Below are 22,478 nucleotides of genomic sequence, written 5' to 3'. Positions count from 1 at the left end.
TGACACATAAGTGCATGAAATAATATTTTTTACACAGAGACAAAACTAGTAAAAAATTTTAAGTATCAGACAGTACAGTACAAATACAGTCATATTAAGAAGTCTGTGTGGCCCCAGGTTATAGCTCTGCTTTGTTTTTTGGTTTGGTTTTTTTTTTATGTTAAAACTGAAAGAAGTGGTGTTAGTGTTAGTAGTGTTGAGTCAGGAGAAAAAACACATTAAAATATAATGTGTATGCGCTACTGCCAAGTCAACCTGTAAAGCCTGAAATGATCATTTAAAAGTCAGGGTGCTGGGATGGATTTGGCAGTAGTTTTTCACAACATGCCACACATCTATACATATTAACCTCACACATCCTCAGAAGACTCAGCCTTCACCAAGCTTTGACTGCGATATCTTTGAATACTTTTTCAAAATGCTCGTGGTGATCTGAAGCACAATTGATGGTACAAAATGTTCCACATTGCATGCAATTACACATTTCCACCAGAGAGGTCTCCAAATCCCTAAATGTTACATTGTGCTGCTTTAAACTCACTGCTTTTAACTCACCTCTGCACATTTTAATGCACAATTACTGTTTGTTTGCTGAATTTAACATGCTGAGGAAAAAGCATAAAATATGTATTTTATGAATTTAAGAATTTGTGCACTAATGTTTGCAGAAAATGCCAAAGTTTAAAAACATAAAAATTAACTTATTTACAAAACATCAACAAATGTCTTTTGACCAGGGGTGTTCACATATGTATATCTCAAGTAAATATGCTTAACAGATTAAAATATATATAATACATTCAAATATGCATATAAAAACAAATGTTTGATGTCTCCTTTTACTTGTTATAATTTATATGTGATTATATTTAGTTATATCTATATTATAACTAGTTATTATAATAAGAAGTTATTATTGTTTGTAGAACAACAAATTGTTAATATGACAAGTGATTCCAAGCTTTTGGACAGTAAAGTATAAAAAATGATCTGAAGGAGCATTTCTCCTAAGGTTAAGGTTGAGGTTAATGTTGAAGGGGAACTCCACCAATGTTTCATAATTTCTGTACAATTTATTGGTTAAGATGTAATCAAAGTTATTTAGATTTGTTCAGAGTAGTGGTGATAGAAACCAGACATTTGAAGTGTTTAATGCCTCTAAAAGCTACCTCACAAAATGTTATTGCATTAAATAGTTATGAATACACTGCCTGATGAGTCATTTGTCACAGGCGCAGTAATTTGTGCATGTGTGTACAACAGGACATCCACAGGAAGCGTCAGGAGAAGGATTTGTCTGAACTGCAGTCCCTCATTGAAGCTCATTTCATCCAGAGGAAGAAGGACGAGGAGGAGCTTATTGCTCTGGTCAATAGGATTGTAAGTGCTGTTTATATACAGGAGCCCCAGAGCGATTAAATCCTGGTCTATTAGAGTGGTCACTCAACTGACCACTCCTCTCGTCTGGAACTGTGTGCAGGAGAAGCGTCGTGCAGAGAGGGCGGAACAGCAGAGGATCCGCACAGAGAAAGAAAAGGAAAGACAAGCCCGTCTGGCGGTGAGCGACACCTCTCTTTCCTGGCCAATCACATCCACCCAGTACAAAAGCCAGTACACATCCATGAGGAAAAGACCAGAGTAAACAAAAAAGTACTTCCCTTTGACTCTCCACAGGAGGAGAAGGAGAGAAGAGAGCAAGAGGAACAGAGGAAGAAGCAGGATGAGGATGCCAAGAAGAAGAAAGCTCTCACCAACATGACGCACCAGTACGGTGGAATTCAGCAGAAGGTCAGACCTTTAGATTATACACTGATAAAACATAAAGAAGTGAAAGAAGCTCTCGGCATTAACAAGAGTGTCTAGTGCTAGAAGGCTACTGAGTTTCTAGTGTGATTTTCTTTTGGCCTCTGCATACGGTTGGTGTAGTGTAGTGTAGTGGGTAACACCTCTGCCTTCTACACTGTAGACTGGGGTTCAATCCCCATCTGGATAAACCACCTACACTATACCAATAAGAGTCCTTGGGCAAGACTCCTAACACTACCTTTGCCTTTCTGTGTGAAAATGATCAAATTGTCAGTCACTCTAGATAAGAGTGTCTGCCAAATGATATAATTGTACATAAAAGCTGCTGCTATAGGATTCTGATGACAAACACTAAGCAAATCATGTTTGTTTTTTCACACCAAGGCACAGCAGCGTGTTAGAGGGGACTCTGGAGCATGAGCGCTCTTTTCCTTAGAGAACAGGCTATGTGAGATATTAAAGGCCTCCTGGCTGACCAGTAAATAACACGCAACCTTTTAGGCTTGTATCTTTACTTGTTCCTGAGATATAGAGGCTTTAAAAAGTGGACGTGGCCATCATTTTTGCTTTTAAGGGGCAAATGTAATGGAAAACAATTTGCTCATGTTTTGAGTTTGACGTAGAAATTTTTGAACATTCAGACCCCAGTCTATATAGTCTCAACATAAAAATTAAGCTACAAAAGCAGCCAGTTTTAAATTCATTGTTTCTGTGACGTCATGAAAATCAGTGCATTTCCATATATAATATTTAATCTATTCAACCTACAGCAGTTTAGCTCCACTCACTAACACTGACGTTATAAGGAATGTTTCAGCCTGGATTACTGCCAATCAGAAAATAGCCATTTACATAAATTACATAAATACAAAAATACATACAGCAGTACTCGTTAGTCATTTTATGATATATTATGATAATATTATGATTATGATAATATTTTTGGTGTGGTGGGCAAACTTAATGACCTACTATATTGAAAGAATGATTCATATTACCCCAGCATCTTGGAATAATGATTTATTATGGCATATGTTATTTAGTTTTTCATTTTGATTTAATATCTCAAAATAATTGTTTGCTGTGTTGAAATAATGATTATTACATTTCAAGAAAGTAAGCATTGCTTAAATATCTTTAGATATTAATAGATTAATATCTTAGATATTATTCTGCGACTGAAAAGTCATAATGTTGAGGAAATAAGTCATTATTTTGAGACAATAATCATAATGCAACCAAAAACAGAGAAGGAAATAGTTGATTTTTTTTCTCCTTTCTTCTCATTTTAATGACATTTCTTTAATGATTTGAACTTTTTGGATTTGTTGCTATACTTTTCTTGAATTTGGACCTTTGATCTATTTCACTGTCAGATCCTCTGTTCCTATTATAAACTTAGTCCACACATCTTACTCCAAGGTCTCTCCCTGATAGATGGAGGGTCGTAAAGGAGCAAAGAAACAGACTGAGAGGGAGAAAAAGAGGAAGATCCTGGCTGAAAGGAGAAAGCCACTCAACATTGACCATCTGTCTGAGGACAAACTGAAGTGAGCCATTACCCTCTGACATGCAGCACAGCATTCATTCCTGTACAAAACCAGCTCCCTCTGGCACGTCACTGCTCACTCACTGGGGCCCAGAGCTTTCAGATCTAGTTGTGGTTTTGAAAATGTCCAGTGACCAAATGTCGGACTTGACTCTGCAGGGAGAAGGCCAACGAGCTGTGGCAGTGGATGATGGAGCTGGAAGCTGAGAAGTTCGACCTCAGCGAGAAACTTAAGAGACAGAAATATGATGTAAGTGCACTACAGTTTCTTGTGGTTTATTCTACATTTTAAAAAAGAATAGTTGAACTCTTGTGATGAAGACCTTGCATAATACTTGAACTCTTGTTACTGAGATATTATGTAACTCTTATGATTGAGATGTTACATAATTTGGTCCAGTACATTGCGGTATCATTGGAACAGAATCCATAGATGTGTCTGGATCAATTAAGCATTTAACCCCTTAAAACCTGAACATATTGTTTTGGTCTTAATTGTAGAACCTATTATTCAAGCAAATACTATGAATTATTTAGTAACTACAATGAAACTGAAGTGTAATATATGTACTTATGAGATAAGCCCATATGATTTAAGGCAGGCATAACAAACTGGGGACCTTCTGGGCCAAAGTGCTGTGCATTTACTTTATTTCATGAAGGCCTTGCTAATTAGCTGATGAGCTGAATCAGGTATATTTAACAGGTAGCGTGCTGAAGTCTGCAGTGTTTTGGCCTGCCAGGACTGGAGCTTGATGCTTATGGTTTAAGGGGTTAATACAAAAGTAAAGTAAATACTAAAAGTAAATACAAAAGTATGAAAATAAATGCTAGTAAAATGGACATTTGAAGGAATACACATCTGCTGAAACTGTAACATATGGTTCATTACCATGGATGATAATTCTAACACAGTTTCCTGTACTTGGTAAATGAACAGAAGAGCTGCTATCTTGAACTGTATTTATAACAGAAGTGGATGGGCAGGTGCTAAGGTTTTTGTATTATTTGTGTAAGGCTTTTAGCTTAGTTCTGTCAAAACTCGGTCAAAAACACAAATTTTCCCTGATGGGATTCTAGTAGTGTGTTAGCACTAAGCTAATAGCAATTCACATGAACGTTTTTTGTCCATTTTAGATTAAATGCAGACATTTGAAGTTTATAAAATGCATTGCATGTTTTATTTGAACCTTATAACAGACATTATCATATATCATAACTTGTAGTAGTTTTACAGTGGCTCTTTCAGTAAAGCTCCCTGATACAAACATCTGACTGAAATGCACTGATCAGGCTGCTGCTCATATTCAGTCAGCAACATATTTATGGCAGTCAGCAGCATATTTCCCATCTATTGTAAGTCTGATGTGATTGGTGGATTCCGTTGTCATTTCCTATTTATGTCATTGGCTAATCTGAGACATTAGGTGTGCAGTACAGCTCCTGAAGTCCTGACCAATTGTAGAGCAAGCTTGGCTGTACCTAACTAGATGGCACAGAGAAAAAATCCTGACTGGACAGTTTTCTTTTGGGTGTTTCAAGAATTCCCCTTTGTCTCCAATCAAATAATTTATTTCTAATCTTTTCTTTCCAATCAAAATGTAACAATCAAATAAGAGCAGAACTACAGCACTTGCCCAGTTTACACACAACAAGCATGACACTAATATTAAATAAAAATAAACTAAAACTACAAACTGGTATTTTTTTTATTTCACATAAATCATTAGGCTTTTTCTGAAGGTATAGAAGGTTCTGAGGGTTAACTACTGATTTTGAGTCAGTGGGCTCTCTGAGCATTTATAAATACAGGGATATGATTGTCCTTGCAGTATTAACGGAATGGCATAGTTGTGGTAGATAAAGGTGGGAAAACACTGTATTCCTTCAACGTTTTCTTGCCTTTCTATACACTTTATCACCAGTCAAATAGCTGAAGGACAGCTATTAAAACTCTGACTTGTTTGCAGATAAATCTTCTCCAGTCCAGAATCAATGAACAGCAAAAGTTGTAAGTAACTGGTTGTGAGGATGGTGACCTCACTGTTGTGAAGCCTGCTGTCAGTAACTGTGGCTAGACTTATCTCGGTTCTGGGGTCTCGCTCGGTTGCAGCTGCAGGTAAAATTCAGGTGACTAGCAGGGTTCGGTCAGGCGCTGGTCCTCATGTGGACGTCCTTGGATCTCTCAGGTTCCCTCTTTGCTGCTCTTGCCGATATGTCCTCTTTTGGTGCTTAGCAAGGCTTCCGTATGTCTTCCATCTTACAGATCACTCAGCTTCTGGCTCGAGTCAGAGATCACCAGAGGTAAGTACCAACGAACCACCCTGGCCACCCAGTGTTAAAGGGTCCTGGGCTGACAAACTGAGGCACTCTTGTCATTCAGAAATAAACTTCTCAGTAATGTTCAGCTGACTGGGTTTAATCTGACTGACAGGAGTGCAAAATGAGCATGAACTCTAGGGCTGCACGATATCGCCTGTTAATCATCATCGCTCTATCGGCCTTGCAATAACAATATTGCAGAAGGCTGCAATATGTAAATGAGCCCTCTAACCAATGACAGTGGTGTTTACCGTTTGCAATTAGCATCATAAACAATCACAAGTCAACTGTCCTTTTTTTCGATGGGCTCACGTAATTCAACAAAAGTACATTGTGATCAAAATAGGGTATGTTCAATATTTTAAACTCCACAAAAAAATCTAATTATGCACTAATAGTTACAAAAAGTAAATGATATGTTTACATTTAATCCCTGTATGTTGTGTTGACTTATTTTCATAAAACGGGTCTTTTGTCTGTACTGCAGCCCTCACAAACAGTAGTTGTCTGAACCGAAAGCCTAATAGCCCAGATCTTTTGATACCACAAGATGCCCAGAGGAGTGAGCTCAGAGCATGTGGTCAGGCTCAATCCCACAATCTAGCTGGCATTGAGGGGGTGAAACTTTAAGATTCTTTAAATGATCCTAAAAATACCAGGTTCTGTGGCTCCTTCACTCCTTCCTTTACTGTCCTCTCTAAAACATCCAAGCAAATATAACGCCTAGACTAAAAACATCACAGTATAAGGAGAAACTAGTGAATGTCTAATTGACAGCCTTCAAATATTAAAGTGGCCTCCACCTAGATAACAGTCATTAGGGCATTGTCACTGCATTTGTTCTTTGGGCAGAGGTGAGGATGCTTCAGCAGGAACGGTAAGTTTGGAGTAAATAACTAATCTGCCTTTGGTAAGTTGATTAAAGAACATGATCACCTTGTTACTTTATTCCTCTGTGTCTTTAAGAGGTGGTGTGCATTTTCGTTTAACCCCTTAAAAGGCCGGGGTCCACTGGTGGACCAAAACTTTTCTTATAAACTTATAAGCTCAACCAGTTGACAAACTGGGTTTAAGGGGTTAAAGCAATGCTGTTTTTGCATGTTATGCATATGTTGTTTTTTGGAGGGGGGGTTGTGCTGTGAGTGCCAGCTAATCATAACATGTGTGTCTTGTGTTTTATTTCTTACTTTATATCTGAATTCTGCATTTTCTGCAGCTTATGGTCTAGCTGTCAAGACCTAAACTTTGACCATGTTTGCTGAGCTATAGGTTGCTTGTTCACTTGAATAGAAACCTTGAAGAGTAGAAAGAGGCAGTACAGCACTCATATAATTTACTGATTACTGTTTATTAGGCTCAGAAAAAAAGCACAGACGCATTTTGACACATCGCCTTCCTCAAAGTGATCATGACTTTGTAGCCACAGTCCAGTAAATAGTTCTAATTGCGTGAAAAGGCCCATATGGGATGTCACTGGAAAGGCTCACAATTACCAACAAGACCAATAACAGTGTCATTAGCACTTCAAACTTTTGGGATTCAACAGTGTAAGTTTTTTTCACAAGGAGGGTCACCTTTTATGACTTTTTGTTGTTTGTCAATATAAACCTTTCTGGCTTTTGTACCTTTGACTAAAGCTATTTTACCTTATTACAAATCTATTTCCCAGATAAATATGGTTTTATTTCATAGCATATATCTTTTTTTTTTCAAAGAAAGGTTCAGAATGTAACCTGTACAGTGAGAATTAGTCACCATACAGCAAACAAGATCTTAATATCCTTCTTTATAACCAGTTGATACACTGTTTTATTACCAAAGGTTGATACTAGATTAAACAAAACAGAATAATGCTTTGTTTTTTTGTTCTGCAGTGCCAAAGGCCGTGGCAAGGGCAAGGTGGGTGGCAGGCTGAGGTAAACGTGCAGCAACCCGAGGTGTACCAGGAACTCAGAAAACTGAGTTTGTGTCCTTTGAAGACGCTCAGCAGTCACTCAATTACCACTGTACTGTTTGACTGTACACGTAGCACATATAGAGACAGTAAAGAGATCTTTTGTTGTATTGAGTCTCTCCTCTTCTCCTTTTTTCATTTAATCCAATAGTGTGTCAGTTTCACTGGAAATACAGCATCAAATATGACTATTAAAAAGTCACCCTTTCAGCTCAGTTGATGATTTTCATACATATATATATATATATATATATATATATATATATATATATATATATATATATATATATACACACTTTGTTTTGCTTATTTGGTGATCTGGTCATCTTAGATAAATCCATACAAATTATTTTCCTGTGTTTGCCCTGTTAGTGATGATCTGAATCTGACTCGCATGAATCTTCATTAGTAATTGATTCTTAAGTCAACATAAGCAACAAAGACTTGCCTTGTCTTTAGTTTTCAGGATGGTCCATGGTGCATTTTTTAATGTTAAAATGGCTGGTCATAAAAAGAAGAGGAGAAAATATTGTGGTGTTTTTATATTTTAAAACAAAACAGTCGCCCTCACCTTACCCCCAAGTTCACAGAAGACAGGGGAGTATGAAATTATACTGAGACACTGCCAGGCATGACGCTGATTATAATACTATAACTCAAAGTGCATCCCAGTAAAATATCAGTCTATTCCTCATCACTCGCTCACACATTACATTGGATGAGCTACTTGAGGGTGCTGTGTCACCCAGGACTGACCAAAAAGCATCTATCAGACTTTTCTCTCTATTGGCAATAGGAGAGAAACAATTACATTCATTACAAGTGAAGCTGTAAACTAGAATCATATTCAGAAGTATAAAACCGTTTGTTGGCTGCAACTATAAAACATGTTGCTCAGAAAGTGTATTAAAAACAGTGAATCAAAAAACTGGTGTGGGGAGGATTGAGACTTGAGTAGTGTGTTCTTGCAGCTCCTAGTACTGCAATATGAGGGTGTTCATGCAATTTATTTGACTTGATGAGTAACCAAATATACTGAGTACTGAATAGCTGGTTCACTCCCATGGTTACTAATGATAATGCTAATACTTCTGCATACATAATTCATATTCATACATTGGTAAGTTGGCCGGAAGGGAAGGTTTTAGCACCAATTTTCACCAACATCAACAAATCACTAGAATTTTGCTCTGTTCCCACATACTTTACAACATTCTTCACCATTCCAGTCCCCAAAAAAGAACATTACTAGATTAAATGACTACAGGCCAGTAGCTCTGTATAACATAGAATGCAGTGGTGTAAAGTGCCACCACTGGACTCTACAGCAGTGGAGACGTGTTCTCTGGAGTGATGGCGGTTGCCAGGAGAACGGCACTTGTCTGACTACATTGTACCAAGTGTAAAGTTTGGTGGAGGGGGGATTATGGTGTGGGGTTGTTTTTCAGGAGTTCGGCTCGGCCCCTTAGTTCCAGTGAAAGGAACTCCTAATGCTTCAGCAGACCAAGAGATTTTGGACAATTTCATGCTCCCAAATTTGTAGGAACAGTTTGGGGATGGACCCTTCCTGTTCCAACATGACTGCTCACCAGTGCACAAAGCAAGGTCCATTAAGACATGGATGAACTAGTTTGGTGTGGAAGAACTTGTTTGGCCTGACAGAATGGTCAAAAATTCCCATAAACACACTCCTAAACCTTATGGAAAGCCATCCCAGAAGAGTTGATGTTATATCTGCAAAGAGTGGGTTCCAACATCATATTAAACCATATGGATTAAGAATGAGATGCCACTCAAGTTCATATGCGTGTGAAGGCAGATGAGCAGATACTTTTGGCAATATAGTGCATGTATGCATTTATGTATGTACATATATAATGGGTTCTCAAAGTAGTATCTCAAATAACGAGATATCTGTCATTGTTTCCTCCTTGTTCCAGAGTGTGTCTGTTTCCCTCTGTTGCAGCCAAGTGCCTTTTGTTTTCTTTGTCCTGCCTCCTTGTTATCTGCTCCTCCTGCCTGTAGCTCCACCCCTCATTTGTCCCAGATGTTTGTTTCCGCTCAAAGTGTTTATACCCCTGAGCTTGCTCAGTATTTTGGTCTTGCATTGTGGATGTTACATTGTTGCTTGCTTTCTTTGATCTTGTTCAGTTTCTAGTTTGAATGAATCTGATTTGAAAAAAAGCAACTCGCACTTGCCTCCCGTACTTGGCTTCCATACTTTTGGCAGTTGCAGGGCAGTGATTAAGAAAAAGCTGGAAGCGCAGACTCATGGACTCCACTGGATCACTAAAGAAGATCTATAGAAGTTTTAAGATTCATACAAGCCATCTCACAAATTAAAATTGAGAAAATTAAAGATTAAAGGTTCTTGAGTTTGAGGCCTGGTGTGTCTGCAGTGCATGATTAGTGTCAATCGATTATATTCTTGTATACAGAACTGTCTGAAATGTTAGACAAGAACAGATTTACTTTACACAAAAACCCGGGTCCGAGCCCACATGAGCAAGCCGATGGCGACAGTGGCAATAAAAAAACTCCCTAAGAGGAAGAAACCTTGAGAGGAACCAAGATTCAAAAGGGGAACACATCCTCCACTGGTCAACACCAGATGGAAAATTAAATAAATATTTCTAGGAATATTTCAAATATATTAATTTACATTTTTCTCAAAGCTACAAATTAAAATCTATGAAATAATGTAGTTCTATTAACATTATTTTAGAAACATTAGTGAGTGAGTTAATAAGTTAGTGAGTGAGCAAGCTAGTGAGTGACTGTGTGAGTGAGTTAATGAATACCTGAATAAGTGAGTAAGAATGAGTGAGCAAAGAGTGAGCAAGTGAGGAGACAGTGAAGAGTAGGTGACTGAGGTAGTCAGAGAGTGAGTTAGTAAGTCAGTGAGAGTGAATTAACAAATGAGTTAGGCAGTGAGTGAGTAAGAGGAGTTTTTTTTTTTTCAGATTATTCTCAGTATCTACAACTCTGTCCATCAATCTGGACAAATTAAATTTTGATCATTCATACATGCATACATACATAACTTTACAGTTTTTAAAAGCTACAACAATTAATCTCCATAAAGTTGCACAGGTCTATTAGCATAATTTTAGAGTTATCGAGTTAGTAACGAGTTAATGAGTTACTCAGTTAGTTTACAGCCAAGTCCATGAGGCCCTTTGCATCTAAAAACAAACAGAAAAACAGTTAGTAGCAAATGAGTGCATCATAATCAGTTCCTAACAGTATGTGTTCCCTCTCCAATCTCAGACCCTGTAAGCCTCAACATTAACACTTCACGTGTCTTCACATACTCACTTAGGTTGACAAACTGAACCTAATTTAACTACACTTAGCACAGCTTAACCCAACTCAAGAACAAATAAATAAATAACAATTAAAATAAGAATAATAATAAAAAAACAGCAAAGAAGGGATGGTAAGGAAGGTAGAAGAGGAGCAGGAGCTGCAGGAGCTGCACACACACTCTCCTCCATAGAAAAGATGTCCTGCAGGAGGAGGATCATCCTTCTCTGAAAGAGAAAAAAGTCATCTGAGGAAAATTAAAACTGAAAAGAAATTCACATCATTTCTGCTGTGAAAAGCCAAAAGGCAATTTTGATGTTGACATCTGTTGATGGATGGTTATTGTTACCTTGAGAATATGCAGATGTTCAGCAGCCCAAGGTGTTATTTGCTCACTGGTAGTGGAGAATGAGGAAATCATGACCATCAGGTGGCCAAGAAAACCTCCTGCCACCTGGAACAACGTGAGAAATAGAAAAGGCGAATGCCATTTAGCTGCTCTCCATTCATATACACCAATCTTAATCTTGTTTTTGACTTAAACACCTAAATGAAAATAACCAAAAATGATAATTCATCTTTTTTTAATGTATAGGTCCTGGTCTCTACAACACAACACACGTTATGTTACTGCAGAAACTGGAAATCTTACTGGACAGATCTGAGGCCTAGAACTCCAAGCACCACCACCTCAAAGACAATGTCCATGAAGTTAAAGTGCTGAATCTGAGAAAGAAGAAAGATTAATATCATGAGTCACAGCAAAATCCATTTTCTAACTGTGGTGCAAAGGAAAAAAAGCCTAGTAAGTCAAACACACCCCAATCTGCACCAGCTCCAAAATGAATCCCTTCATGAGATGAAGGGTCCTGATTCTGCAGGAAGCAAAGAGATGTTTAGAATGTTATATTATAAAGATTTTAGATAAGAACATTCATGTCACACATGTGCTTTAGATTATAATAATTCTGTTATCATAGCGTTTAGAGTGGCCAGTGTGCCGAGAATCATCCTGCCAGCCACAGAGCAATGGTTGCAATTCTCTGAGTAGCTCAGAATGATCTACAGAAATGGAGAGAAGGGTCTTAGAAAGGAGAAGACATATGATGATGACATATGATGTGAAACAGTAGTTTTAGGTGGTGCCACTTACAGTAAAAGCTTGGCACAGGGAATCTAGTTTATGGGAAAAGTTGGTAATCCTCATCAACTGTGAGGAGGTACTGTGGGAAAGGAGTACAGACCACAGATGTACATTTACCAGAATAATAATTCAAAATCAAAATGAACACAAACACCTTGGCTCCATTTACAGTGTAAAGGGTTAAATTTGCCACTGTACTTACTGCAAAGCCAGCACTTCCTGAGCTTCAGCACTGGCTCCAGCTGCCTATAACACCAACCTTTTATTGCAGCTATAGAGAACTCATTAACTTATGGTAGAAACAGTATTGCGTTTAGTTTTACCTCAGGAAAAGTGCTGGACTGAGGAGAAGATGGGAAGCCGGGCTCAGACTCAGAGTGGGATGCTGAGTCAAGGGGGATCTCTTTGGCCTCCAAGTGCACTGAAAAAAATCCACCCATCATCGCTGATGACGAGGGCCCAATAAGCGTGGACCAACTCTATCATCCGTAGAACACAGACTCAGTACACAGCATCTTGTGGGTGGAAGCAGTTTAGTGTATTACTACCTGAACACCACTAGATGTCGCCTCGTCAAAGTACTCTGTGAACATGTAGGAGCCCACGCAAGCCAGGTGACCTTCAATGGGCTGAAAATACACAACAAAAGCTCAGTTGTAACAGAATGAGTCAAAATCGGGCCTAAGTGAATCTAAGCATTGCTGACATTTCTTACGTCAGTACAGTTCACTCTATGCACAGCAGCAAATCAGGTGGGCCACTGTAAAAGAGGTTAGGGTCTTCATATGGATAAAGCTCACAACTAATAGTGAAAGAATAGACTGCAATAGGAATGTTTTCTACCTCAGTAGATAAAAAGAAGCAGTCGTTGGAAATAATCCACCATGACTGAGTGACAGGCCCCCTCATCACGAGCACATAGTGCCACCTGACTCGGATCCTCTGGAGCAAACACAGGCAAATATGTCACCTCAAAGCTACAGATATAGTGAAATACATACTGCTGACTGTAAGCTGAAGTGCATTCCACTGTGCTTCGGTTGTATCAGTGGATGTAGGACAAACGCAGAGTCCCAAATGAATACCGCAGTCCTCCAAGGCCAAGATGTAGGAGCAGCCGCTCCAAGAAGAGCCTGGAACACTGCAGTGACATAAGATTAGTAAGAGTAGTGCTATGGACATGGCTCTAGCCCTATATACACACATTTTCAGACATTTCGGTGTTCCTGAGGATATTCTGTCAGACAGAGGTACGCTGTTTGTTTGGAAGGCCTTTTTCAAGCATTCAGGTGTAAGTATGAGTCTAACCTCTGGTTATCACCCTGACAAACGGACAGTGTGAGAGAACTAATCAGGAATTGGGAAAATGAATGGATGCGATGAATGGATGCGGTGAAGTGAGGAAATATAGGAAGATACCAAAATGCGCATAGAGGATGCTTTACAATGTTACAAGGAGCAAGCCGATAGACACTGTGGTGAGATCCCCTCTTATCAGCCTGGTGACTGGGTGTGGCTGTCAACCAGGGATTTCAGGTTTGGGGGTGGGGCTGCAGGAAATTGCAGCCTAAGTATGTTGGTCCGTGTCCGTTTCTAAGAAGTTAAATGATGTCACTTACCAGAATTGCCTGCTCAGTATTGCATGTCCAGTGCTTTTCATGTTTCTCTTTTCATGGGTACTGTCATGCTTCCCTCCAGCTCCCAAGCCGAACAGCACTCCATTTCCCATAATGCTAATGTTTTCTCCTGTGTCTCCTGTGCCTATATATGCTCACCCTGCTGTATAGTTCTTTGCCAAGTTTTGACTAGCCCAGTAGCATTACTCAGCGTTCCTTGTCCGTATTATTTTCTTGTGTATGACCTTTGCTTCTCTTTTTGACTCCTCTCCCTTTGGACTCCGGTATTGCTGTTGCTGACTTGCACTGTTTTTGACTATCCCATTTGTATCTAAGCCCTATATTAAAGCGTCTCATCTTAATTTTTGAGTGTCTGATTTCGGTCCGGTCCATACTGGGTGACCAGCTAAACCAGCACCAAAGCAGCATGGAATGCATGCTGGTCAATGCTGTTTTTCTAATCAGTGTCCAGTTTTGTGTTTTTTTTTATATCTCACTTTGGGCTGTTTGCACAATACCAATTGACCCTTTGCAAAATTATGATTGACACACTTTTCAGCCAATTACAATCTCTCTGAAGGTTCCTTCCCCGTCAGGCAGTGCAAGAACAAATCCGCAGTGAGAACGGGGCTTGGCAATAAATTAGTCAGAATTTTTAAACTAACATATATGAAAAAATGATTAGTGAGGAAGGTATAATGCCTGACATACACAGTACTATTTGGAGGATGGTCCTGTTTTTATTTAATTCCTGAAGAAAAGTTTTGGATCAGTCTTTGTGAAAGACATCATCCATTCTGTAAATGCAGATGGACTGAAGACCAGCCACCATGATGATCACTGGAAAGCTTCTGTTCAACCAATGACATTCAGATCCACCAATGAGCGCATGGAAGCATGTACCTGGCATAGCTTATCAGCTTATTAATGTTTTATTTTCTTTTAATTTAATGTTTTTTAAGATTTTTTTAACATAGTTTTTAGTTTTGTGTAAGAAAGAGAGAAAAGTGCAGCATTCCTGAGTCTTCCTGATGGTTCCAGGGAAAGGGCTGGTCTTCGGATCTGTGGTCCTGAAATCAGTTCATCACCTCAGCTCTTCTGTCTACATGCTTACTCTCATCTCCCACTGAATAGTTATATTTAGCTTTCTCCTTTCATGCTCCAAGTCCTGCCTGGCATTATAAAAGTCTTACTGGAGGGAACGCATTTCACTTCTGAAATAAAGTGAAGGAAAAAATAACACCTCCACAGAGGACGTTACAGAGTTCCGGTTCTCCTTACTAAGCGATACTTTTTTGATCCCACAACTGGGGAAATTCCACCTCCGCATTTAACCCATCCGTGAAGTGAAACACCACATACACACTAGTGAACACACACACAAGGGGGCAGTGAGCACACTTGCCCGGAGCGGTGGGCAGCCCTATCCACAGCACCCGGGGAGCAGTTGTCTTGCTCAAGGACACCTCAGTCATGGACTGTTGGCACTGGGGATCGAACCGGCAACCTTCTGGTCACAGGGCCAGCTCCCTAACCTCCAACCCACGACTGCCCCAAATATGGAGCGCTTCACGGATTTGCGTGTCATCCTTTCGCAGGGGCCATGCTAATCTTCTCTGTATCGATCCAATTTTAGTATATGTGCTGCCGTAGCGAGCACAATCCTGATTAATACCACTAAACTGTTTTTTTTCTTGTTCTTTTTCCTTACTTCAGTAACCTGAAGTGCAAAATAACAATGAGAATTTCAGCCCTGTACACTGAATTTATGATGGGGGTGGAATAATTTTAGGCTACACTGATATTTTTTAATTATTTGTAAAGAGTTCACTGAGCTAACACCATTAGCATTTATTTTAGCCTTCATAGAAAGAGTGTTGACTGAATTATTCTGTGCAGCGCAGAAAAGTCCACTTTATTATTTCAGTTCAGCATGGCATGTTACGCTAAAACAACATGGCTAATTACCAAGCCACATTAAAGGCATAAAATGACCTAAAAGATGAATGAAATATTAAACAATGGTTCTCTTTGAAGCAGGTACCGAAAGTTCTGTTGGGTCCTTTTAGGTGAGTTCTTGTTTTTGAATGTGCAGTGGAAAGACGCCTTAGCAGAGAACTTGTAGAGGAACACTTTTAAACTCGAGTTACAGAAATTTAAAACAGGCTACCTGAACGTTCATAACCTCAGTAAGCCAACGGCCAGTGAGCTGATCCGCTCATCAACCAATCAGAACTCAGTGGCAGCAACGCTACCGTCTTGCAGCCCAAAACCTGTAGAAGAAAAAGAAATGTACGTAGGTTTTCTTTGCTTTTTAAGTGAAATACATCCTTCTACACTAAATTAAGGTAAAGTTCTAGGCAAGTGATTACTATTTTACTTTTCGTTTTGAACCATTTAACTTCATTCACCCAGAGCCAGTTTATGAGGAGCCTGGCCACTTCCTATCCCCTTCGTTATATCAAAAACAGGACTGCTAACCAGCAGAGGGCGCCTGGAGTGAGACCTAATAATATTATTAATAATAATAATTAATACATTATTTTTATTTAAAAAAAAAAAAAGTAAGCATTTACAAACTGCTCAAATGCTCCATATTACCCCATTCATTTCGGACTCGTTCGGGAGCGACCTCTAGTGTTGAACTAAATCGGAACATACTGAATGGCAGTTCTCCACACTACAAAATCTCTGGGAGTCCCGAGTCTGCGCAGTATCGGTGGCAGTGTTGCGGGAGTCCCGAGTCTGCGCAGTATCGGTGGCAGTGCTGCGGGAGTCCCGAGTCTGCGCAGTATCGGTGGCAGTGTTGCGGGAGTCCCGAGTCTGCGAGGTATCTGGACAGTGCTGCGGGAGTCCCGAGTCTGCGCAGTATCGGTGGCAGTGTTGCGGGAGTCCCGAGTCTGCGAGGTATCTGGACAGTGCTGCGGGAGTCCCGAGTCTGCGCAGTATCGGTGGCAGTGTTGCGGGAGTCCCGAGTCTGCGAGGTATCGGTGGCAGTGCTGCGGGAGTCCCGAGTCTGCGCAGTATCTGGACAGTGCTGCGGGAGTCCCGAGTCTGCGCAGTATCGGTGGCAGTGTTGCGGGAGTCCCGAGTCTGCGAGGTATCTGGACAGTGCTGCGGGAGTCCCGAGTCTGCGCAGTATCGGTGGCAGTGTTGCGGGAGTCCCGAGTCTGCGCAGTATCGGTGGCAGTGCTGCGGGAGTCCCGAGTCTGCGCAGTATCTGGACAGTGCTGCGGGAGTCCCGAGTCTGCGCAGTATCGGTGGCAGTGATGCGGGAGTCCCGAGTCTGCGCAGTATCGGTGGCAGTGCTGCTGGAGTCCCGAGTCTGCGCAGTATCTGTGGCAGTGCTGCGGGAGTCCCGAGTCTGCGCAGTATCTGTGGCAGTGCTACGACACTGAAACGCGCCGTGGCTTGACACGTCATTAAGAACTTCGAAGACGGAAGCCGTCGTCTCCTGCGCTCGTGACTGAGCTGTGCCGTTCAGGTAAACGGAGAAGCGGAGTTTCGGTTAAAATGGGTGAGTTTTACTGACCGCTCTTAATGCTACAGCTAAGTCATGAAATGTCCCACAAGTTCGTGATATTCTGCTCGTATCCTGCTGTGTCGTATTACTTTAACGTACAGCAAGCTTAGCGTAGTTACCGTTGTGTTGTAAAGGCGAGGGTGTTAGCGCTGGTTAGCTGTTAGCTGATCTACCGCCGCTCTGATTGCCTCTTTCTCGGCTCATTTCTCTTTCCTAAGAGTGCGGAGCACACGCCATTCAAAAAACATGTTTAGTAATGAAGTCCTAAAGCAGTGATGTTAAAAATGTATGACTGTTGTTGGTTAGCTCGGTTCGTTAGCTTGGCTCTTGTTCTGTGTACGTGAGTTTATTTTGTCTCCATGCCCGTCTAACACTGAAGATAAGTAACGTTACTGAGCACGTCTGCTGAAACTGATCAGCTGCTTGTGCAGATTTAGCTAGCGAGCTGATGTAGAGGTGTGTTCCTAAACGTGGGATATGCTTGTGGTGACTATAAGCCTGTAGTTGTCACATTTTCAACAAGGCAAAGGCAAATGCTGCCTCCTCCCCTCGACCACGACAAATCACCCAGATTTCTGCTGGGCTCGTTTGAAGTTGTAGTTGTGGGTTAATGATGGATTATTCTTCGTCTCAGTCACATATCAGTTAGTTCTGTTTTTCGTTTTACACTGTCGGTGTGTTGCCTTGACCTGGATCGTTTTTTACATGGAAAACTCAGTTTTCACAGTGCAGTTTCCAAATCGCAAGAGCTGCGTTTTACGTTTTAAAGTATGGTCTACATTATATAACACAGGCTGTCTGTAGAGAAGTTAGACCAGTCAGATCCAACCAAACGTCTGTGTTGTGACATCACAACCACAACTTATCGGAAGTTTAGGTCACTACATTTAGGCATCAAGTCTCAAGCCAGAAAAGATGGATATTCTGATCTTCTTGGCCAAAAATGAAACAGGCCTGAACCTTAATTTATAGAAAATAATTACAATATTAGCAAGAAAAATCACATTTAGATATTTTTCCTAAATCGCTCAGCGGTAGCCTGGACTACACAGCGTCACTTCACTGAAAGAAAACTGTAGTCCAGGAATAGCCTTAATCCCTGTCTAGGAACCGTGTCCAGAGGTTTGTAGGTACTTGTTTGTCCAGCGTTTATTCTGAATCCTCATGTATTATAATAGGAAGTCCGTGCCCCCTCTATTTTTGAGGTTTTACATTAGATGTTGGAACCCTGCTGTGAGGATTTCATTGCATTCAGACACGAAAGTATTAGTGAGGTCAGCTATTGATGATTATCTACTCAAGCATGTCCCAAGAGTGTGTATAGAGCTCCAGTTCCACTGCTCCTCAGTCCAGTGCTGGGGGGGGGCTTGGTGACCTTACATTTCATGTGGCTGCTCCAGAGTGTCCCCCTCTATTTGGCTCTATAGCCAAAATGAGATGCAGGGATGAGAAGCCGGTATTATACTTAATGCTATTGTTAATTGCACAGAGGTGAGGCAGTCTTCTTTGGCAGGTTTTATTAGACTGACTGGTTTGTTAAGAATGCGGGCTGCATTTGTGATGTTCAGAGGTTTACTTTGTTCATGGGCTCTTATGTTTAAAGTGACACAAACTGGAGACCTGGATACACAATGAAAACTTGCCTGTCCAGATGAAAACCGGACCCATGGGAATGCCTTTGTGCTACTGTGTAAACTTGTGTACTGTGGTTACTTATTATCTTGCACTTCTCCAGACCTGGGCAGAATAGCTTCAACCCGTATTGAAGGAAAGGCATTGTAATTTCATTGAAATGATTAAGTAGAAGTACCTTTGCCCAAAAAAAAAAAAAAAACTTGAGTAGAAGTAAAGAAGAACTGGGTTAGCAAACTACCTAAGTAGAGTTCCCTGTAGAAGTGATCGATGCAATACAAATGCTGTCGCAAATGTAAATATGAAAGGAATAAGTAACTAATTGTTAATGATAAATCTAAGTACAAGGTAGTTTCCTTTCCTCACAAATATACTTGATTGGGAATAATTGAAAACACCCTGAAAAGTACAAATCCATCAAGATTTAGAGTACATGTAGCCAAATAAACTTGTTACTCCAATTTCTGCACCTTACTGAAGATAATATGACTGGGTTGTTTTAATAATGTAGCTGATAAAGTAATTTCTGTTTCTACAGGGGGATTTTTCTCCAGCTTGTTTTCAGGCCTTTTTGGCACAAGAGAGATGAGAATTCTTATCTTGGGTCTGGACGGAGCTGGGAAAACTACCATACTCTACAGACTGCAAGTCGGAGAAGTTGTCACTACAATCCCCAGTATGGTTTTACGCAACATCCTTTATCAAATAAATGTTATTAAATAGATCTTGTCTGCTAAATTATTAAACTTAAATTACTCTCTCCAAACACGCAGCCATCGGTTTTAACGTTGAAACTGTGACTTACAAGAACCTGAAGTTCCAAGTATGGGATCTTGGTGGGCAGACCAGTATCAGGTAAGAAGCCTTTGTTTAATTTGGTTTATTTGTTGTGATGGCCATTAACTTTAGTATGTAGTTGGTTTGTTTTCATTCTGACAACCTTGTTCAAATTGTCTTCCCCAGGCCATACTGGCGTTGCTACTACTCCAACACAGATGCTGTGATTTATGTTGTGGACAGCAGTGACCGTGATAGAATGGGTATTTCAAAGTCTGAGCTGGTGGCTATGTTGGAGGTAGGTGTAGTAGCTGCTGTTACTTCAAGGGCAGGCATATGTTGCTTTTTATGCAGCTGTGACCTTGATATTAACTCTTCCAATAGGAGGAAGAATTAAAGAAGGCCATCTTAGTGGTGTTTGCAAACAAGCAGGACATGGAGCAAGCAATGACACCCACTGAGGTGGCCAACTCCCTAGGCTTACCTGCACTCAAAGACAGAAAGTGGCAGATCTTCAAAACATCTGCTACTAAAGGAACAGGCCTGGATGAGGCCATGGAATGGTAAGGATCTCCAACATCACTTATGGATCTTGTTCACCTTTTCCTATCAGCTAAGTTTTAGATCCTTTGTTTACACTGTTTTTCTATACAGGCTCGTGGAGTCCCTGAAGAGCAGGCAGTAATTTCACACACACTCTTTGTAAATACTCCTGTCTTCTGAGCCCCTGTTGAAAGACTTTCTGGGTGCTGTTTGGACATGTGACTGCATTCCTACCCACTATGTGAAGGTTATAGTTCTTTCCTGGCCCCTCTAGCTGAGAGGAGATACTGCAGTAATGGAACAGTTGGATGGCTACATGGCCAAAATGTCAAAAGGTTCCCAGTTAAAATGGACATGAGCTCCAGAAAATAAGTTTAGCTGATTTGTTTATACTGACGCTTGTTGGACCCATTTTTCCCCCCTTGTAAAAGACATATCCACTACATCAGTGTCTTGTAATTTTGCTTCTTGTATTTCCCCTTTTAAGGCCTGGTACCTGACTGGCCAGGACTCTTCACTCCTGCCTAACGGTCGCTTCTTCCCGTTTTGAATACTAAATCAGTCTTGCAGCTTTGGTATCTAACTTTGGAATTTTAGTGGTTTGTTATTTAAGACTAATTGTCATTTGTATGCGATGGATTTGTCATTGCGTATTTATATAAAAGCATGTACAGTGGACAGTACCATTGAGACCACAAATCTATGGTCAATAAATTTCTTCTTGAATGATCCATGTTTGTACTGTACTACATTATTGTAGCACCTAAGTAAGGCATCCATATCCATTTTATTAAAAAAAAAAAACAAACAAACTGCACAAATCTACGGTATGTGGTCAGACACTAACCGTGGAATATTGTAACGTACAAGCAAGCTTGCCAGAAACAAATCTCAAATTAGCACTTGGAACATCAGCCAGTGCTTTAAGTCCATCTATGTAGTCAGATACATGGCAATCTAAGCCTGATGGCCATTTAATTGGCCATTTAATTACCCATTTCCAGAAGTTAAAAGGTTTCCAAGCAACAGGGAATAGATCATTGCACCATAGCCAAGTCCCTCAGGGAGGTGGTTTTGCGCTTCTTTGCTTTGTATCCTGGCCGCAAAAACTCAATTTTTCTCTTCTTAGCCTCACTTTTCTTCTGGTGCTTCTTGATCTTTTTTCTAGCAGCGATGTCAGGATGGGCAACAGCCTGAGAAAGAAAAGTTGATCACCATTAACTCAAAAATAAAGCCCAAGACATGGCCAGCTTTATTAGATAAACTGGACGTTTAGAAGGGTGAAGTCCTTCCTTTAAGAAATGCTCACCTGCAGGGCCTTATGTTTTTTACGCAAGGCTCGTCTCTGTGTGGCCTCCTTTTGCACAGCAGCAAAGGCAAGTGAGAACTTCTCCAGACCCACCAACTTCTTTAGTAGCTCAATGAGCTCTTGCGCCAGGTTCTTTAGTGTGGGGTCTGGAAATTAAGCCAGATTAGAACATTTAGGGAAGTCAATTGATATAAACCTAAGCATAATCCATAAGAATGTACTTCTTACTGCTATCAGTCCCTGAGCGTTGAGTATGATTATTTCCGAACCATTAAGAGACTGAATGAAGATGTACGGAGTTACCTTGGTCTGCATATGTGCTGTCCAGTTCTCTGTACAGTGGAGCAATGATGGTGGTCAGATAAGGACCAAGACGCTCTTTTCCCAAGTCAACAGCCAAGGCCCCCAAGAACTTAAACACACATGTTCTCTGAGAAAAAGGAAAGGAAAATTAAGTCCAGAAATCTGTTGCCTCTTACTGACACCCCTTTCTCCTCCTAGAGCTTTCTTTGTAGTAAGGTTCCATGAAACTAGATTAGTAAATTGCTTTAGTCAAAAGCAATGTGGACAATTAACATTCAGAACTGTAACTGATGGAAGCAGTATTGGGCAATTTTCAAAATCATCAACTCAATTTTTACTTCAGGCTTTCAGCAAACACAATGGGTGGTTGTATATGAATGTGATTATTGGCAAAAGTAACCGCCTCAGCATAAATACACAACTGCTCAAGAATGTTAAAGAGGAATTCCACCAATTATTCAAAATGAATGCATAATTAAATCAGTAAAATGTAAACTTAACATGAAATGCAAATTCTAAGTACAAATTACCAACTTATTTCATTAGTGGTGGTGATAGAAACGCAACAATTTTATGATAGTTTTTGCGTAAACGTGTGTGTGTGTGTATTATTTATATATATATATATAAAACCAACGAATTTCAAAGTCAGAAGACATGTAGGTTCACTTGTGGTTTTGCACAGTAAATAAAA

The 22,478-nt window shown here is 40.2% G+C and overlaps 4 protein-coding genes, 1 long non-coding RNA gene and 1 other non-coding gene across 9 annotated transcripts in view; 2 read left to right on the top strand and 4 right to left on the bottom strand.

Annotated features, from left to right (window-relative positions):
* Positions 1 to 7,741, top strand: part of tnnt2e (troponin T2e, cardiac) — a 23,373-nt gene extending 15,632 nt beyond the window's left edge. For 3 of the 4 annotated variants that reach the window (XM_017694003.2, XM_017694002.2, XM_017694000.2), the window contains 7 exons: positions 1,264 to 1,380; positions 1,481 to 1,558; positions 1,675 to 1,788; positions 3,244 to 3,356; positions 3,515 to 3,605; positions 5,622 to 5,659; positions 7,552 to 7,625. In XM_017694003.2, coding sequence (XP_017549492.1) covers positions 1,264 to 1,380; positions 1,481 to 1,558; positions 1,675 to 1,788; positions 3,244 to 3,356; positions 3,515 to 3,605; positions 5,622 to 5,659; positions 7,552 to 7,597 — 597 coding nt within the window. In that variant the 3' untranslated portion in view covers positions 7,598 to 7,625. Of the gene's footprint in view, positions 1 to 1,263; positions 1,381 to 1,480; positions 1,559 to 1,674; positions 1,789 to 3,243; positions 3,357 to 3,514; positions 3,606 to 5,621; positions 5,660 to 7,551 lie in introns of all 4 variants that reach the window. The other variant, XM_017693999.1, reaches the window with a different exon arrangement.
* Positions 7,742 to 11,004: 3,263 nt separating this feature from the next.
* Positions 11,005 to 12,203, bottom strand: LOC108425327. Its single transcript, XR_001857698.1, has 4 exons — positions 11,758 to 12,203; positions 11,590 to 11,663; positions 11,287 to 11,391; positions 11,005 to 11,164 (listed from the first exon to the last, which is right to left on the bottom strand). It is a non-coding gene; the product is annotated as an uncharacterized LOC108425327 (long non-coding RNA).
* Positions 12,204 to 15,250: 3,047 nt separating this feature from the next.
* LOC119264462 lies at positions 15,251 to 15,357 on the bottom strand. Its single transcript, XR_005131039.1, has one exon. It is a non-coding gene; the product is annotated as a U6 spliceosomal RNA (small nuclear RNA).
* Positions 15,253 to 17,120, bottom strand: LOC119263260 (cell wall protein IFF6-like). The gene is made up of 3 exons (XM_037538051.1): positions 17,103 to 17,120; positions 16,299 to 17,061; positions 15,253 to 15,970 (listed from the first exon to the last, which is right to left on the bottom strand). The coding sequence occupies exons 1-2, from the start codon at positions 17,118 to 17,120 to the stop codon at positions 16,378 to 16,380; spliced, it is 702 nt and encodes a 233-aa protein (XP_037393948.1). The 3' UTR covers positions 15,253 to 15,970; positions 16,299 to 16,377.
* Positions 17,048 to 20,903, top strand: arl1 (ADP-ribosylation factor-like 1). Its single transcript, XM_017693998.2, has 6 exons — positions 17,048 to 17,214; positions 19,391 to 19,528; positions 19,626 to 19,707; positions 19,816 to 19,927; positions 20,014 to 20,192; positions 20,284 to 20,903. The coding sequence occupies exons 1-6, from the start codon at positions 17,211 to 17,213 to the stop codon at positions 20,312 to 20,314; spliced, it is 546 nt and encodes a 181-aa protein (XP_017549487.1). The 5' UTR covers positions 17,048 to 17,210; the 3' UTR covers positions 20,315 to 20,903.
* utp20 (UTP20 small subunit processome component) overlaps positions 20,646 to 22,478 on the bottom strand; it is a 35,908-nt gene continuing 34,075 nt past the window's right edge. Inside the window, exons 60-62 of the mRNA XM_017693997.2 lie at positions 21,785 to 21,911; positions 21,482 to 21,627; positions 20,646 to 21,365 (exon numbers count right to left, since the gene is read on the bottom strand). Of these exons, the coding sequence (XP_017549486.1) occupies positions 21,210 to 21,365; positions 21,482 to 21,627; positions 21,785 to 21,911 (429 nt within the window). The 3' untranslated portion in view covers positions 20,646 to 21,209. The remainder of the gene's footprint in view (positions 21,366 to 21,481; positions 21,628 to 21,784; positions 21,912 to 22,478) is intronic.

The sequence above is a fragment of the Pygocentrus nattereri genome, chromosome 1 (genome assembly GCF_015220715.1).
Source record: "Pygocentrus nattereri isolate fPygNat1 chromosome 1, fPygNat1.pri, whole genome shotgun sequence".
NCBI classification, from domain to species: Eukaryota; Metazoa; Chordata; class Actinopteri; order Characiformes; family Serrasalmidae; genus Pygocentrus; species Pygocentrus nattereri.
This window is presented reverse-complemented; position numbering and strand designations above follow the sequence as displayed.